At 52.8% G+C, this 16,315-nt stretch overlaps 6 protein-coding genes across 6 annotated transcripts; 3 read left to right on the top strand and 3 right to left on the bottom strand.

Annotated features, from left to right (window-relative positions):
- Positions 1-279: 279 nt before the first annotated feature.
- Positions 280-1,378, top strand: ACET3X_000286 (uncharacterized protein; the record flags this gene model as incomplete). The annotated part of the gene is made up of 4 exons (XM_069447564.1): positions 280-460; positions 511-626; positions 679-1,158; positions 1,208-1,378. 4 exons carry the CDS (start codon positions 280-282, stop codon positions 1,376-1,378), a joined length of 948 nt encoding a protein of 315 aa, XP_069310528.1.
- Positions 1,379-3,540: 2,162 nt separating this feature from the next.
- ACET3X_000285 (uncharacterized protein) lies at positions 3,541-4,415 on the bottom strand (the record flags this gene model as incomplete). The annotated part of the gene is made up of 4 exons (XM_069447563.1): positions 3,541-3,792; positions 3,868-4,007; positions 4,041-4,238; positions 4,292-4,415. The coding sequence occupies 4 exons, from the start codon at positions 4,413-4,415 to the stop codon at positions 3,541-3,543; spliced, it is 714 nt and encodes a 237-aa protein (XP_069310527.1).
- Positions 4,416-4,876: 461 nt separating this feature from the next.
- ACET3X_000284 (uncharacterized protein) lies at positions 4,877-7,534 on the bottom strand. Its single transcript, XM_069447562.1, has 2 exons — positions 5,472-7,534; positions 4,877-5,423 (listed from the first exon to the last, which is right to left on the bottom strand). Exons 1-2 carry the CDS (start codon positions 7,037-7,039, stop codon positions 5,180-5,182), a joined length of 1,812 nt encoding a protein of 603 aa, XP_069310526.1. The 5' UTR covers positions 7,040-7,534; the 3' UTR covers positions 4,877-5,179.
- An 836-nt stretch (positions 7,535-8,370) lies between these two features.
- On the bottom strand, positions 8,371-10,027 carry ACET3X_000283 (uncharacterized protein; the record flags this gene model as incomplete). The annotated part of the gene is made up of 3 exons (XM_069447561.1): positions 8,371-9,317; positions 9,375-9,475; positions 9,528-10,027. 3 exons carry the CDS (start codon positions 10,025-10,027, stop codon positions 8,371-8,373), a joined length of 1,548 nt encoding a protein of 515 aa, XP_069310525.1.
- Positions 10,028-10,326: 299 nt separating this feature from the next.
- ACET3X_000282 (uncharacterized protein) lies at positions 10,327-12,436 on the top strand (the record flags this gene model as incomplete). Its single annotated transcript, XM_069447560.1, has 11 exons — positions 10,327-10,368; positions 10,415-10,468; positions 10,519-10,559; positions 10,608-10,629; positions 10,679-10,720; positions 10,770-10,790; positions 10,840-11,013; positions 11,064-11,759; positions 11,807-12,110; positions 12,161-12,351; positions 12,401-12,436. 11 exons carry the CDS (start codon positions 10,327-10,329, stop codon positions 12,434-12,436), a joined length of 1,623 nt encoding a protein of 540 aa, XP_069310524.1.
- An 846-nt stretch (positions 12,437-13,282) lies between these two features.
- ACET3X_000281 (uncharacterized protein) lies at positions 13,283-16,218 on the top strand (the record flags this gene model as incomplete). Its single annotated transcript, XM_069447559.1, has 2 exons — positions 13,283-15,870; positions 15,924-16,218. The coding sequence occupies 2 exons, from the start codon at positions 13,283-13,285 to the stop codon at positions 16,216-16,218; spliced, it is 2,883 nt and encodes a 960-aa protein (XP_069310523.1).
- Between the last annotated feature and the right edge of the window lie 97 nt (positions 16,219-16,315).

Genomic DNA, 16,315 nt, shown 5'->3' with positions numbered 1-16,315 from the left:
AGAAGAATAATGTGATTTTGAATTGGCAAAAATCTAGTGCGCCAGTATATACTTGAATCTCCAGAGTCCGCAAAATACTGAAGCTACCAGGCCGAGGACGGAGGTGAGCAGTCGGGCCCGCATTCCAGCGCCAAGCATCCCGCCTGACATCAGCCCGCTTGAGCTTGGGCCATCGAAAAGTCCACGCCTTCGAGAGCCGTCTATCGTTCCATCGCATTGCCATCGTACTGAAATTTGTCGTCGCTCAACACTACAAATTCATATACCTTTTTGTTCACGATGATGTCCCTAAGAAACCTCGCCCGCAGCGCTCCACGGTCTGCTGCTCGTTTCTCTACCAAAGCCGTTCGCCCGCAATCGTCACTGCGACAGGCTTTCCAACCAGCAGCATGGGCCGCCCCAATCCCTCGTTTCACAGCATCTTTCTCCATGTCGGCGGCAAGGAGAGAAGACGCCGGTAGTATGCATTGAGTGCATCCCAGCTGGAAGCACATAACTAACATCAATCAGCCAATGAGGAACTGGTCGCAAAGCTTCAGAGCGAGATCTCCATGGAGGAGAGCATGAAGGAGGACGAGGACCTCTCTGCAAACATCAAGGAGTACCTTGAGAACAGCCCTTTTGAGGTACAGTCTCGCTTCGTTTCGTTGTTTCTGACTAGATGCTTACAACCACAAGATTGAGGACAAGGCTGGCAACCAGGAAGTAGTCCTTACTCGCACATTCAACGACGAGAAGATCCGAATTACCTTCACCACCGCCGACCTCAACAACAACCTGCCCGGCGAGGATGTTTCCGAGGACAGTGCCATGTACGACGATGCCGACATGGACGTACAGTCTGGTGGCGCCAACACCAAGGGTGCCATCAACCAGGGCCGGACACAAGATGGAAACGTTCGCGTAGCCCCCGAGGACCGCGTTTCCCCCGCCGACCGAGAGGAGCTTGAGGACGACTATGAGAATGACGGCGAACAGCAGGGCTTCCCCGCCCATGCCAGCATCCGCATTGAGCGTCCCGGCAAGGGTGCTATTGCCATTGAGGCAACCGCTCAAGATGGCGACTTCCTCATCGAGGACCTCTACTACTTCCCTTCTGCCGATCTAGCCGATCCCGCCACCGCCGAGAAGGACTGGTCAAGACGTGCTCTCTACACTGTATGTGGAAAACTTGCATAGAATCTACAACAAGCCTAACTTGCAGCAGGGCCCTCCTTTCAACAACCTAGACGAGGACCTCCAGATCCTCCTCGAAAAGTACCTTGAGGAGCGTGGCATCAACACCCGCCTCGCACTGTTCATCCCCGACTACATTGACCACAAGGAGCAGAAGGAGTACATCAGGTGGCTCAACAACATCAAGAACTTCGTCGAATAAGTTCAACCCAAATCGAGCAGCACGGATAACCTGCAAAGCCCGGTACATCACATACTGGCGTTTTACGGGGACTTTCTTCGAACGTCCAAAAGCTCTCTTGTATAAACCTGTAACGCATCTTGACCTTTGAGCGATCTGGGGGCGTTTGCAGGAGTGTAAAATAGTTAGTGAGATTTCTATCAAAACCCGGTCTCGGCCATGTGCAGCGGCATCTTGCAGGCAGTCTACCGAACGCGGGACCCACGAATAGAGTACCTAGTACTCCAAGTTGATCATCTCGAATGGTCCTTGCCAGTTCCACGATGTCAGCGATGTAGTTGCACCCTGCGAGAATCACGGCTCAGATATCATCAAAATACCAAATAGACGCATAAAGCGCTTTTCCTCTCCAACGTCGAAAGAATTTTTTTCCCTCTTTTCTCGCTCATTGTACGGCGTTGTTTGTGTTACCGTATTTCAAAGCAGCCTCCCGAGACAACAAACACCAGATTGCGGCACGGCGTTTGCTGTCGTGGACAACAACAGCAACAATAACAATAACAACAACAAAGCCGATCTTTGTCATTAACACACCCTCGCAACGTGATTGTTTGCTGAGTGAAATCCTACACAGAAATTTGTTCGACGTTATCTGCTCCTGTTACGGATACACTCACGGATACGTCTCGCAACGTTTCTTGACTGAATGATAATGCGCTGATTGAACGAATGCCCTCAAAGCTCGAAGCCACAGTCATCGGACCAAGTTTAACTACGTCTCTTCGCCTTCAATCAAACATTAATTCGCATCAGTCAGCACACCATATGTGTTGCAGATAGCAAAGCACAGGACCTCGGCTTGCGGAATCTGGTCGGAAAACATGACGCGCATAGGTGTATCAGGCAGCGTTTGTGCTGACACAGCTCGTGGTTTCTTACCAAATCTCCCGCCACCATACACATATACAGGCGCACAATCTAAGCAGATAAGGTATGTTGGGCATAGAGGGCGTCAAACATCAACCAGAATGGCTGTATAATAGCTCACGTTTGATCCCGCCTACCCTCGACGTATGCCCAAAATGTATCCTTACTCATATCTTACAGGACACAAATCTCCGACCTCACAGCGACCAGCACAATTCTGGTTGGCCCGGATCTAACACCATTCCAAATCCACACCGTCCTCCTTACATCGAAATCCCCCTATTTCCGCGCCGCACTCAACGGCCCATCGATATTCATTGAATCAGAAACCAACCGCATAACACTCGACGATGTCTCCGTCGAGACCTTTCATTTCATCGTCCACTGGCTCTACAACTCCGTCCTTCCCATGCCCTTGAAGGATCAAAAACCAGCGTACTACGCCCTCCTCCACGTCTACGCCCTAGCCGACCGACTAGCTCTCGAAGGTGCCAGAAATGCCGTCGTGGACGTGATGAGCGACCTAGCCGATAAAACAAATAGCGTTCTGACGCCCTCTGATACACATTTCCTATACGAAGGGATTCGCGATTCGTCGCCTCTGCGTACTCTCGTCCTCGATCTCTTCGCGTTCAAGAAAACAGATCGATTGCTGGAAATGCACGCGGATCCGTGGCACGAAGAGTTTCTTCGCGATATGACTGTGCATTTGAAGAGGCCGTGTGCACAGGCAATGCAGAGGCATCGATTGCGGATGTGGTGTCCGATGACGTGGAATACGACTCGTGCTTGCGATTCTTGTGGGATTGTGTTGGCACCTCTGTTTGGAGCGGTGGCTTGTGTAGACTGCTGGGTTGTGTTTTGTACGCGGTGTGTGAAGAGCGGTGTTGCAATGGCAGGGTGGGACGACGGGAATGTGAAGTTTGGGGTTTTAGGGGAGCAGAACGCTGTGGCAGTCGGTGTAAACGGGGCGGCAAAGACGGGCAAACCGCCGAGGAAATGGGAGACGTGTAAGCCTTGGAGGGGAACGAGGTGTGCGCTCTATCACGAGCATGCTGAGACAGAGAGATGTAGTGATGTCTTTATGGGGAGGTGAGGGATAGTGACGGGTACGTTCTGTAGTCCCTGACTGCCCTGAATGTTGCAAACCAAAATGTACTTAAACATAAACTTTTTCAAACCCCAGAGAAGGTTCTACCGTAAAAGATATGCACCCATGCCCAAACCATCGTTGACCGCCCATAACAAAAGGCATTCTACTGGCCGCCTTGACTAAGCCGTGTCGATCGACGCCTCATGGTCGCCCCAGAGCCACTCATGTAGCTGCCAGTCTGCACAGTCTCTGTCGTAACAGAAGACTTGACCGATCTGGTCGTTGACTTCTTAGCACCTTTCTTGACCTTTTGTGCGACGCCTCGTGTTGTAGGTTTTCGCTGGAGTCCATGGGCGTCGTCTTGCTCAAACATCTCATCAACAGGCTTATTCTTAATCGTCTTTGGACCTGACATCTGGGACCGCCATCAGTTACTGTATTATACGAAAGAACAAGGGCTTCAGATCTTCGTCCGTTCACGTGTACTTACTGATTTCCCCACATCCCATTCGGATAGATCCGAAGGACATTCTGATAGTTCTGAGGGAGAAGAAAAGTCTTGCAGAGCCGTTGTAATAGTTTTCGAAGGTGTAGCGGGGTTGCCATTCTCCATGTTGCCGATGATACGCTCTGTATCAGCGCGATCAGGAAGCAGCTCATCACCCTGCATTGCGAGCGCGACATCGCTGTGCTTAACATTTGACGCAGATAAGGGACTGCTAGTGCTACTTCCAAGCGTATGAACTGCGGACTCTTCGCTAATTACATCTCCTTCGTTTGCTTCTTCATCGCTCAAGCACATGGGAGGCAAGGGCGTGGGAGCTCGGGCGGCAGGATCATAGCAATCGAATTCATGATACCCTGGGATAGTCAGTCGTGCAAATAGTCTCGGTCTGGCCGCGTAATGAACTTACTCCCAGATTCGTCGGTAAAGCCCTCTGAATCCCACTTGTACGTCCCATCGTAGAACTTGCGTGAGTGCTCAGTAAGAGCTACATCCGCTGGAATATGAGTAGAGTATGTTGCAGGACCAACCATACTACCTTTGAGATATTGTATGAGGCTGAGTTCGTAAGTTGTAAGAGTAGCACTGTACGATAGTTGTGTGTACTAGGGAATTATGGAGCGTATCGTCAGCCTGCACGTGAGGAAATAGCAATTGTCGGTAGCGGTGTGCGAGCTGGTAGGCGCGAGCGCGACGTAGATATATCTCAGAAGGTAAGAGCGGTTGGGAAAGAGGTGGGAATCGCGCTTACTGCTTCAGGTAAAACAAACACAGTTGGGCATTACTGAGACAGGCCGATTGAGACAGGCTTATTGAGACAATCTGATACTTAGACACCAATGCCAGTAGGAAGACTTTACCTGTTCAACACCGTCCCTCCCACTTGAACGATACGTTTCGCATGTACCTGAACGCGCGAACATCACGGCTGTCGACTCTGTCACCGAGCATACTTCCAGCAGAAAAAGACAGAAAGACAGTAAAAACTTGACTGAAGTAATGGTTCTATGTTCTTGAGAACGACTATACGCCGTGTGGTGACAACGCCTGCTAAAGTCATGCATACACTAACGCCACCCGACTTTACATCCTGCCCAGCGAAGTGGCTATCGCGACGTCCGCTGAGGGTATCGTACAGATAACAAAAGGGATACTGGAGAATTGGACATGGAAATATGAACAGTGCCAGAGACCTTTGGCCAATAATAACGAGAGAGAGTTCTTTGCGGCTTTAGTGTTTAGATCGCTTTGGCTGAGGGGGTCGTAGCGATCTCTTCTTTCGGTCAAGTCCTGTGTGCTACATAGCACTAGCCTGCCCAGCATGAGTAGACATGTTAGTCAACGTCTTAGCCATGGACTCTCGGGCTGCCTTCTCTTGTTCCATTTGCGCACGATCAGCCTTAGTGACGCGAGGTTTGCGGACAGTAGAACCGCCACGGGAGCCAGGGCCTCCGCCACGTCCTCTGCCGCGACCTGAAGTCTCTCCTCGCACAGTGCCGCCACGTCCACGTCCGCGTCCGCGTCTAACGGTGCCGTCGGCCCTACTTGGTGTTAGCTTAACTCGATCTGGAGACATGATAGCTGCGTACCTCTCTACAGTTGGCTTCTCCTCGGTGACGAGTGGGCCGCTGTAAACGAAGAAACCGTCTTTTGCCATGAGCGCTTGCTGTTCCCAGGCCAGCTCTGTGTCATCAATGAAGTCATCCTCCTTGTCATAATCCTCTTGCTTGCGCTTGCGTCGCTTCTTGCCTCCGTTCTCCTTGGCTGATGTCTCGTCATCCATGCCGCCCATCTCAACATTACTCTCGTTTTCGGACAGGTCAACAGACTGATCGTCGTTTGAGCCGCCACCTGCAGCTCGCTCAAGTGCAGTACCTGCCGCTGCAATCTGGCGCTGACGCTCTTTGCGAGCGGCAATGCGAGGATGCAGGGCAGCGAAACCGTACTTCTTTTCGACCTCCTGTGCAAAGTTGATTGTGACATTCTCCTTTCCTTTCAGGTCAAATGTCAGGTAGATGTTTGTGCCTTGTGTCTCGGACGCGCCATTAGCGTTTGCAACCGGGCCAAACGGCGTTCCCGACAAGAGGCCGCTTCCAGTAGGCAACGGCGGCGGAGCTTCTTTTTGGCGAGCTGCTTTAGTAGGTGGGGTTGGTGCATTGGATTGCGAGGGTGTGCCCGAGTTTGTCGAATTTTCCTTTGCCATAGGAACTGATGTTGGCTTATTGGGCTCGGTATCGATTTCCATAGGAGTCGGTCCTGATGAGGCAGCAAGGTACGGTTGAACTTGGGTTAGAAGTGGTGCCTGCGGCTGCTGTTGTTGAATCTGAGGCGAGTAGTCTTGGGAAGGAAGGACCGAGGCTGGTCGTGTGGAGAAGGCGGCAGGTGACACGGGTGCTGATGTGATGGATGCCTGTTGCTGGAGTTTGGGAGGATGCGAGTAGAAGGAATTGCTGGCAGACGGCGGGTCGATAAGACTTGTGATGGAAGGTGACGCACTGGCACGGTGGTTTACTGGGGGTGAGACGGGCGGCGGCGGCGCACTTGCTGGAGGTTGAGGTTTTGACTCAAACGTGTCGCCTCGAATGGGATCATATCGCTGGCCTGAACTAGAGGGCCGCGGTGTTGAGGGCGCGACGCTGATGTGTGAAAGGTTTGGGTTACTATGAAGGGTGGGTTCGGGATTGCCCAAGACGCGAGCAGGTTGTGAGACAACTGGCGGCTGCTCAGACTGCAAGACAGCGACGGGCTCACTGGGTATAACTTGTGGTGTAGGCGATTGCTGCACAGGCGGTTTCTCGTCCACGGCTTGTGCGACTGGTTGTGCCTGTGCCTCCAGCGATGCCTTTGTCCTCCTCTTGCGTTGGACGGGCGCAGCATTTGGGTCCTTGGGCTCAGATTTGCGGGGCTTTCGTGTCTTCTTCTCTGGCTCTGGTGCACTCGGATCCTTTGCTTTTGGCTTAGGACCTGGCTTCTTGCGAGGAAGGCCGCTCGCAGTAAGACCGCGTGGAGCTGGTGATGCAGTTGCAGGGGTTGGTGTGCTAGTTCCAACACCAACACCACCTGCAGGAGTGCGGATGGTCGATGTCGGAGTGCCCTGCTCAGGCGAGTGCGGGGGCGAGCTTAGACTGCCTGGCGAAGATGCATCGTCTACGTCCATGGTGCAGGACACCAAATCGCTGCGATCTCTGGACAGATGGTAGAATGCTCCTGGCGCGTGTAGACGGCAAATTAAATGGATAACAGGATTTTCGATGTGAGCGGCGAAGGGGCGGAGGTAGATTCAGAGCCCTGGTGCTGGCAGAGCGGGTTTGCAGATTCAACACCAGAAAAAAGTGCGGATAGCAGACTACTGCAATGGCTTGCGAGAACACCAAAGTCGAGGTGCAGCCGAGAGCCGGACCGGGAAATGTCTAAAGAGCGTCTGATGCACGGCAAGGAACACCAAGTTTCGATCCCTAACGAGATCCTGATGACGACCGCCTCCACAAGAGCGGTATCGATGGAAAGGTAGCTGCAGCGTTAGAAAATTGTACAGAAAAGAGAGAGGACAATAGAGGAAGAGAAAGTGCGAGGGAAGTCTCCAGACCTTCTCGGGGGGGTTCAGGGCTTCAAGTAGGCATTCGAGCGATTTGGGACAGCAGCGGGCCAAAGCTTGGGTTACGACGAGCCCTAGAACAGAAAAACAGTTTACGCCAGAGCAGTGGACGAGTCCGGGGCGCTGCGCACTGTGAATGAACCCTGGGTCTATGCCGGCTGCTGTGTTAGGTCTTAGGCGTATCAAACATGACATGTTGACGTTTCCACCAGCTCTCGCCATCGTCGTGTACTTGCCGGGACAGCCCCTTTATGACTATCTGGCTTGATCATGTTGCGATGACTGAATACTTTGTTCTCTAGTAGCAGTCTGGAACACACATGTCATCTTTCTCTTCCACTGCACCGTAAAACATGCGACGTACAAAGAGGCGCATTAGCCGCTGCCTGATGTTAATTGCCGTGCATACACGCGAATGGCCACAAACACCACATGCAACCACCGAAAGGTCACTCCATACTGGTCAAGTGTTGATGCGCCAACCTTTTGCAGCTTGTATCGCCATTTATCGTGAATTATTCTATAGATAGTTGTCTGGTGGTTCGCAGCTTGCATATGGCCTAAGCGTCTTGGCGCTCCGATCTCTTACAAGGGTCACTGATTGGGCCGGGATTCAGGCACGCTCCACATGCGCACCAATCTAGCCTGGTTGCGATACCCGCACACTTCGCCGTCGACATGTCAAGTTGTGGAAGAATCATGCTTTTGTAACTTTGATAACAGCTCGAGGTATACAGAACCATCCACCATTCGTGAACAGCATGCGGAAACTCATAGCCCAGATCCAGTCCTCTCTAACTAGCACAGAAAACAACTCCAAAAACACCGACACATCGTAAAACGCCGATCCAGAATGCGAGAAGGGTATGAATACAGCTGGTTAGGGCAGGTCATCACGCCTTGCTCTTCTTCTTCTTTTTCTTCTCACCGTCCTCCTCGTCACCAGCCTTTCGCTTCTTCTCCTTCTTAGACTTCTTCTCAGAGACCTCGTCATCGCCCGATTTCTTGGACTTCTTCTTGTCCTTCTTCTCCTTGCGCACAGCCTGCTCAGTAGCAGCGGCGGTAACGCCATCGGCCATCTCGACATCCTCAGTGGCCGTCGCAGTGGGGTCCTCGACACCAATGTCAGCTAGGACCGAGTTCATGGCAGCCTGCATGACCGCCGCGTTCTTCGCAGGAGGAGCACCAGAGGCGTAGAACTCAATGCGCTCGTCGACCTGGCGCTTGAGGGCCTCACCAAACTTCGATGTCGGTGTGTCGGAAAAGTTGTCAATCCTGGAGGCAATGGAGCACTTGTTGGCAAGGAAACGCGAGATCCTTCCCTTTGACTTCTGGCCAGTGCGACCAATGAACGAACTGTGGTAGATAAGACCGTACTTGGGAGTGTTTCCCTTGGTCTTGAGGGCTCGGAAGAGTGCCTTCTCGGCACCGAGAATCTGGACGGTACTGGCAGGGTATTTGGAAAGGTTGGTCAAAGAACCAGCCTTGGAGATAAGGCGCGCACCAACTGTGTCACCGATCAAAGCAGCCAGGTTAGGAGCAACCTGGTTCATGCGACTTCCGAGGTAGTTGCTGAGCTGCTTGCGGTACGCAGCCAGGGAAGCGGTTCTCTTTGCGAAAGCCATGACAATTTCCATGTCTGCTGCAGAAAGATCGCGACCCATAGAGGTCCTCGCGGCGTTGATGATTGCTTGCGCAATGCTCTCGTCGTCATCAACGACAGCGGCGAGCTCGTGGAGATCCTCGTCGCTCAGACGCGACTTGTCACCAATCTGCAAGACCACCTTGGCGTATTGTTCATTGCTGTTGACGATCTTGGCGAGCTCGGGAAAGTGCCATCCTGAAGGAATACTAAGTCAGCAGCTGTTCCAAGTCTCCAGAGACGGAAGAAAAATACCATAGTTCTCCCGTAGCCTCATGCAGAAGGTGTTCAGGTCCTTGTCGATCTGGTCGAGCGTCGCGATGGCCTGGATGATGTGGTTGTCCTGCTTCTGGACGCTGGAATAGAGGTTAGTGGCCGATTGCCATGCAATTGATGCGCGTAGCTTACCTGAACTTGACCTTGCCACGGGAGTAGGCGTGTCCAAGACCGAGAATGGAGCGGTCGATGTCGCCAGGTTGAAGCTGCTTAATGAGCTTGCCGCTGTGCTGGCGGAGACCGCGGAGCAGGTCAGCGACGACTTCGGACGTGACGCTGGTTTCGCACGCGAGGTTAGGGAAAGCAGCCTTGATGCTACCCGCCAAGTTGCTCTCGCTTACACCAAGCGTGATGGTCTTCTTCTTTCCAGCCTTGGGAAGGTTGGTCTCGAGCGTAGCCCTCAGGAAATCAGACATGATGCCTTCCGAGACATCGTTGATCTCGGAGAGGGCATCTTGGGTGCCCTGGAACGGCGCAAGGCCGACGAGCTCTACGGTCTTTCCGAATTTGTCGAGATCTTGCACAGCCTTCTGCACCTCCGCGAGACGGCTGCCAATTGTGTCGGGTTGGAGGATGACCTTGAAGACGGCATAGCCGACAGGGCTCTCGTGCAGCAGGTAGTCTACGCTCATCGTGGCGTTAGTTGTTGGCGCGCAGGTATTGCGGATTTCGGCGCGACGAGCTGAGTCGTGATTTGGTGTGTGCGCTGGAAATTCCGCAGTCGGGATGGAGGTGTGAACGGTCGCAAGTTCGTCGTGTGGAAAGCTTCGAACTTTTTCAGGGCCCGAGCTTCCGCGCTAAGTTGGCCCGCTTAGAATTCAGTGCTTGAGAAGAGGGACGCGCCAGGCAACGCGGAAACAGCATCGTGCCCCGCCATACATCATTTGCTTGCTTGCTGCACTGTTCGATACCCGTATAGATTCTCTTCAGCATGTCGGCCGCACAACTTCTCAATCCAAAGGCCGAGTCGAGGGTACGCCGCTCCTTCGCACCGCAGAGGCACCGCTAACGAGGCACAGAGGCGCGGGGAGGCTCTCCGTGTGAACATCTCGGCCGGTGAGGGTCTGCAGCAGGTACGGAACGCTTCGAATAAGAGAGAGAGACTGTCTGACTTTGGTGATAGGTTCTTGCCTCGAATCTGGGACCCCGCGGTACACTTAAGATGTAAGGAACAACAAACCGTCTTTCGAACGAGAAGCTAATACAGAGCAGGCTCGTAGATGGTGCTGGAGGCGTAAGAATACCCCGACAACACCCACGACATGTTCTCACAAGGTCTCCAGATCAAGCTCACAAAAGATGGAAGCGTTTTGCTCAAGGAGATGGTATGTGCCTGCACCACAACATTTCCTTCAAAGGCTAACCACATCCCAGCAAATCCAAAACCCCACTGCCGTATGTCCTACCATCTCTCCGTTTCTGATCCGCGACTCAAACAACCCAGGTCATGATTGCACGAGCAGCAACAGCGCAAGACGAAATCACAGGCGATGGAACAACATCGGTGGTACTGTTGGTTGGAGAGCTGCTGAAGCAGGCCGATCGCTACATCGCCGAGGGCCTCCATCCCCGAGTGATCGCAGACGGTTACGATATCGCGAAGACGGAGTCACTCAAGGTACAGACAACGGGAAGTTTGTTCGGTGGGGATCCGCTGACCATATACAGTTCCTTGACGAGTTCAAGCTCACCAAGGAAGTCGACCGCGAGCTCCTCCTCTCTGTTGCACGAACCTCGCTATCTACCAAGATCAACAGCTCGCTTGCCGAACAATTGACCCCCGATATCGTCGATGCCGTACTCGCAATCTACCAAGCGCCCGCGAAGCCAGATCTACACATGGTTGAGATCATGACTATGCAACATCGCACCGCCGCCGACACACAGCTCATCCGAGGGCTCGCTCTAGATCACGGCGCAAGACACCCGGATATGCCCAAGAGGGTTGAGAACGCATACATCCTGACCCTCAACGTCAGTTTAGAGTACGAAAAGTCTGAGATCAACTCGGGTTTCTACTACTCAAGCGCGGAACAGAGGGAGAAGCTCGTTGAGAGCGAGCGCCGCTTCGTCGACGAGAAGTTGAGGAAGATTGTCGAGCTAAAGAAGGAGGTCTGCGGCGACGATCCCAAGAAGGGCTTTGTGATAATAAACCAGAAGGGTATCGACCCGCTCAGCCTGGATGTCCTTGTCAAGAACGGAATTTTCGCGCTGAGGAGAGCGAAGAGGAGGAACATGGAGCGTCTTCAGTTGGTGTGTGGTGGTACGTCACAAAACAGTGTGGACGACATGACACCAGATGTCCTCGGATACGCAGGTCTTGTTTACGAGCACCAGCTTGGTGAGGAGAAGTACACATTCATTGTAAGTGCATTCGGTGGGATAACAAAGCACGCACTCACAACAAACAGGAGGATGTCAAGGAGCCAAAATCCGTCACTTTACTCATCAAGGGCCCAAACACACACACTATTGCTCAGATCAAGGACGCCGTTCGCGACGGCTTGAGGAGTGTGTACAACATGATCGTCGACGGAAGCGTCGTACCAGGCGGAGGTGCTTTCCAAGTCGCATGCGCGGCTCATCTCAACAGCGAGCAGTTCAAAAAGACGGTCAAGGGAAAGGCGAAGTGGGGTGTATCGGCCTTCGCTGATGCCCTGCTTGTCATTCCCAAGACCCTGGCGGCGAACTCGGGTCATGACATCCAAGACTCATGTAAGCAATGTTTTTCTAGTTTCCGCCGTAACATGCTTACCAAATAACAGTGGCTGCGCTGCAAGACGAGCACGCCGAGGGCAATGTTGTCGGTCTGAACCTTGCGACTGGAGAAGCAATGGACCCGACTCAAGAAGGTGTCTACGATTCGTTCCGAGTGCTGCGCAACTGCATAGCATCCGCTACCGGTATCGCGTCGAACTTGCTGCTGTGCGACGAAATGCTCAAAGCACGACAGATGGTGAGCAGATACACCTACTACAAAATGAATGAAGCTAATCGACATCTAGGGACGACAACCTGGACCTGGCGGCGAGGAGCAATGATAGCATCGCGTTATATCTGGAAGACAAGACAGGTTACTGCAGCACTATTGCGTGAGCAACGTGCTACCCATATTGAAGTACAAAAAATGTGCAGTACAGCTGGACGAAATATAGTGAGCTCTGCTTCGCGCTGGTGCTGCATGCCGACTCTGTCTATATAGATTAAAATAATACGACCACATCACATGGCCGATTTGGTTCTATCAGAGTGATTGAAATTTTCCTTGGTACTTTCATCATACCAACTTGGAGTACAATTCCATCATCTCTCCAACACATGTGTACCCAGATTTCGTAGCTGAAACGTGTTCTGCACGTCTGAAACATATGCAGATGTCTAATGCTGGACCCCTTTTAGGTCAGGGTGCTAGGGTAGTTTAAGCTTAAATTTAGCGTTCGGCTAGAACGGATGCGATTCTGGTGCGGGGGTGTCGCCTCGCGTGCGGGAGCAGAGCATCTTAGAGGTAGACGATGCAATGTGGAAAGTGATAGTAACGTGTATGTGTCCTGTAAAGAATGCTCTCTTGTATTTGGTCCAGATCCGCATTCCTCAAATCATCCTTCTCGAAATGGTAGAGCGAAGGATCCGCTACGGACCCGTCAGGAGATCTCCAGGGCGTGCATACGCTAGCTGCTGTGTCGAGCCAAGACTGTTGGAAACAAGACAAGCCACTTGCCAGTCGTTCACTCTTCATTGACTCGAGTTCCTGTTCCTCCCCCTACGTTGGCGCTCAGATGGCAGCGACAACATAGCAACGCGATTTATTCCTTCCGCGCTTTCATTATCCATTCGGCGACGAAGCCCTCCCGATACCCGCCTTTCGATTCTTCCACACTCCCTCAACCATGTTTCGATATCGACGTTACCGCGCCTTTCTAGTCTTTGCTGTTATTGCTGTGCTAGCGCTATACAAATTTGGGGGTTCCAGCGCGGCAGCATGGAGAGAAGCTGCATCCAACGCGGTTGGCTCAGCTGGCCTGAAAAGCGATGCTGAGAAGGCTCCGCAGCAGGACACTCCTGCGCGCCCTGCTGTGGCGCACGAGACGAGGAGTCTGGTGCTAGATGTGCCCGTAGCCAGTAACCCGCGGTCACTTCAGACACCGCCTCCTTTGAAGACGCCGGCTCCGTCGTCGACATTGACCCCTGTCGTCACCGAGCAGCAACAGAAGCCCTCTATTCCTACACCCATCCGACCACAACCACACGGCCAGCCCGCCATTGCGGACAACGCACTAGAACCATCAGCAGTCATTGATGCGATTCACTGGACGAAACTTCCCGAACACTTCCCCGTTGCCCCCGAATCGCTCATCAAGCTGCCGTCTGGCACCCCGAAATCCATGCCTAAGATTCAAGCCAAGTTCAAGTCGGAGGATGCGACGGCGAAGGCTGAAAGGATTGCGAAACTGGACAAGATCAGGAGTGTGGCAAAGAAGTCATGGGAAGGATACAAGGCAAATGCCTGGTTACACGATGAGCTGCGGCCACAGTCTGGTACTTTCAGAGACCCTTTCGCGCACTGGGGTGCGACGCTGGTAGACGCCCTCGACACTTTGTGGATAATGGGACTCAAGGACGAGTTTGAAGAGGCTGTAAAGGCCGTGGACGAGATCGATTTCACAACCACCCCGCGCGCTGATATCCCATTGTTCGAGACAACGATTCGCTATCTTGGTGGGCTGCTGGCTGCCTACGATTTAAGTGACAAGAAGTACAAGAATTTGCTGGGCAAGGCAGTAGAGCTCGCCGAAATCCTTATAAGCGCGTTCGACACACCCAATCGGATGCCCGAGACATACTATTACTGGAGGCCTGATTTCGCGTCTCAACAGCACCGCGCTAGCTCACATGTTGTTCTGGCCGAGATAGGGTCACTTTCTATGGAATTCACCCGACTTGCACAGCTCACAGGAGAACACAAGTACTACGATGCCATTGCACGCATCACAGACAACCTAGAGGAATTCCAGGGCAAGACTAAACTCCCTGGAATGTGGCCAACATATCTGGACGCTTCCGGATGTGGAAGACAATACATTGATCTACCTCCTCAGGTGCCTCTCAAAGCTCCAGAAGGTTATCTCGACGACCAGTCGTCAACTGACGCTGAGTCTGCTGCACCCTCCCCTACCGAGCTGTTATCTCCAGAAGGCAAGAAATACGTGCCGTTGGACTTGCCGGACCCTGTCGTGCTTGCGCAAGATGATGTCCCGGTTGACAGTGCTAGCAAGGAAGACTCCGTGGTTCCCGGTACCGCTGGAGAACTGAAGAGCAATGACCGGGACAGCAGTACAGTGGAGAAGCGACAGCTCGACATCGATGAGTCTGAACCACCGAGAGCGGTGCTGGATAATCAGGACGCCACTTCGACGTCGTCCGCCTCGTACGCTAAGCCGACGCCCCCAGAGTGCATACCTCAAGGTTTTGTATCAAGCTCCAGCTCCGGACGCGAAGAATTCACGCTAGGCGGCATGTCGGACTCTGCGTACGAGTATCTGCCCAAGCAGTACTTGCTTCTTGGTGGCCAGATTGAGAAGTACCGGACCATGTACGAACAGTCGATGGACGTTGTCAAGAAGCACTTGATCTTCCGGCCAATGCTACCGAAAGGGGAAGAAATTCTCTTTTCTGGCAAGCTAAACGTACCATCCAATATCGATGCTACTAAAGCGGGTGACCTCACTGCTGAGAACGCACATCTCACCTGTTTTGCTGGTGGCATGTTTGGCATGGGCGCGAAGCTCTTTGACCGTCCTGAGGATCTTGAAATTGCAAAGAAGCTTACAGAGGGCTGCGTCTGGAGTTACAGCATGACGCCAACCGGCATTATGCCAGAATCGTTTGAGGTTGCTTCATGTGAAGACATGAAAGACTGTGCATGGAACCAGACGGCTTATTGGGAGTACATCGATCCATATTATGAGTCTCGAATGGAGACCTACAAGGAACAGCGCAAGGTGTACGAGTCGCAGATTGCGTCTGCTTCATCGTGGTATGAGGCAGAACTTGCTGCAATGACCGCAGCGCCTACCCCTGCCGTAGCTGATGCAGTCGAGGCCCAGCCCACGTCTTCCGTGGTCTACGCGGATACGCTAGATAAGCGTCAGGTCATCGAACATGTGGACGACGCAGAGATCGCACACATGTCATCTGCGATCGAGTCAGCGGCCGCCGCCGCCGCGAGCGCTTCGCAAAATCATGAGTCGGTCATGGGCGGCGAGTCCGAGGAGGGCGAGGGACCACCTACCAAAGTACGACTTGATTCAAACATTGCGGAATTTGCGCCGCAGGCTAGTCTGACACTGCCGAACTTCCCATACGTCTATTCGCCACAGCCGGTTATGAACCATGAAGACTATGTGCAGAATAGAATCCAAGAGGACCGTCTGCCGCCGGGTGTTACGAGGATTGGGGCCAAAAACTACATTCTCCGGTGAGTTACTTGCTCCTACAATAATGTTTATCTAGTTGCTGACATGTGAACAGCCCCGAGGCCATAGAGTCCGTGTGGTACATGTACCGCATAACTGGCGATCCACACTGGCGCGACGCCGGATGGCGTATGTTCCTCGCCATCAACCAACACACAGCCACTGAGTTTGGTAACTCGGCTATCGACGACGTTACCAAACTGACGCCCGAGCTCAACGACGAGATGGAGAGTTTCTGGCTAGCGGAAACGCTCAAGTACTTTTACTTGTTATTTGCGGAAGAGGATCTGATTAGCTTGGATGATTGGGTGTTGAATACTGAGGCGCATCCTTTCAAGCGGCCGACGTAGATGACTCGAGTAAGTTTGGATAGCTGCTCGGGGCTGTTGCATGGAGTTATGGCGTGTTGGTGTATAACGCACTGAACTGTATTGGATAAACGTCATT

Source organism: Alternaria dauci, chromosome 1, assembly GCF_042100115.1.
Source record: "Alternaria dauci strain A2016 chromosome 1, whole genome shotgun sequence".
NCBI lineage: Eukaryota > Fungi > Ascomycota > Dothideomycetes > Pleosporales > Pleosporaceae > Alternaria > Alternaria dauci.
The sequence above is the reverse complement of the archived record's forward strand: the minus strand, read 5'-3'. Positions and strand labels throughout refer to the sequence as shown.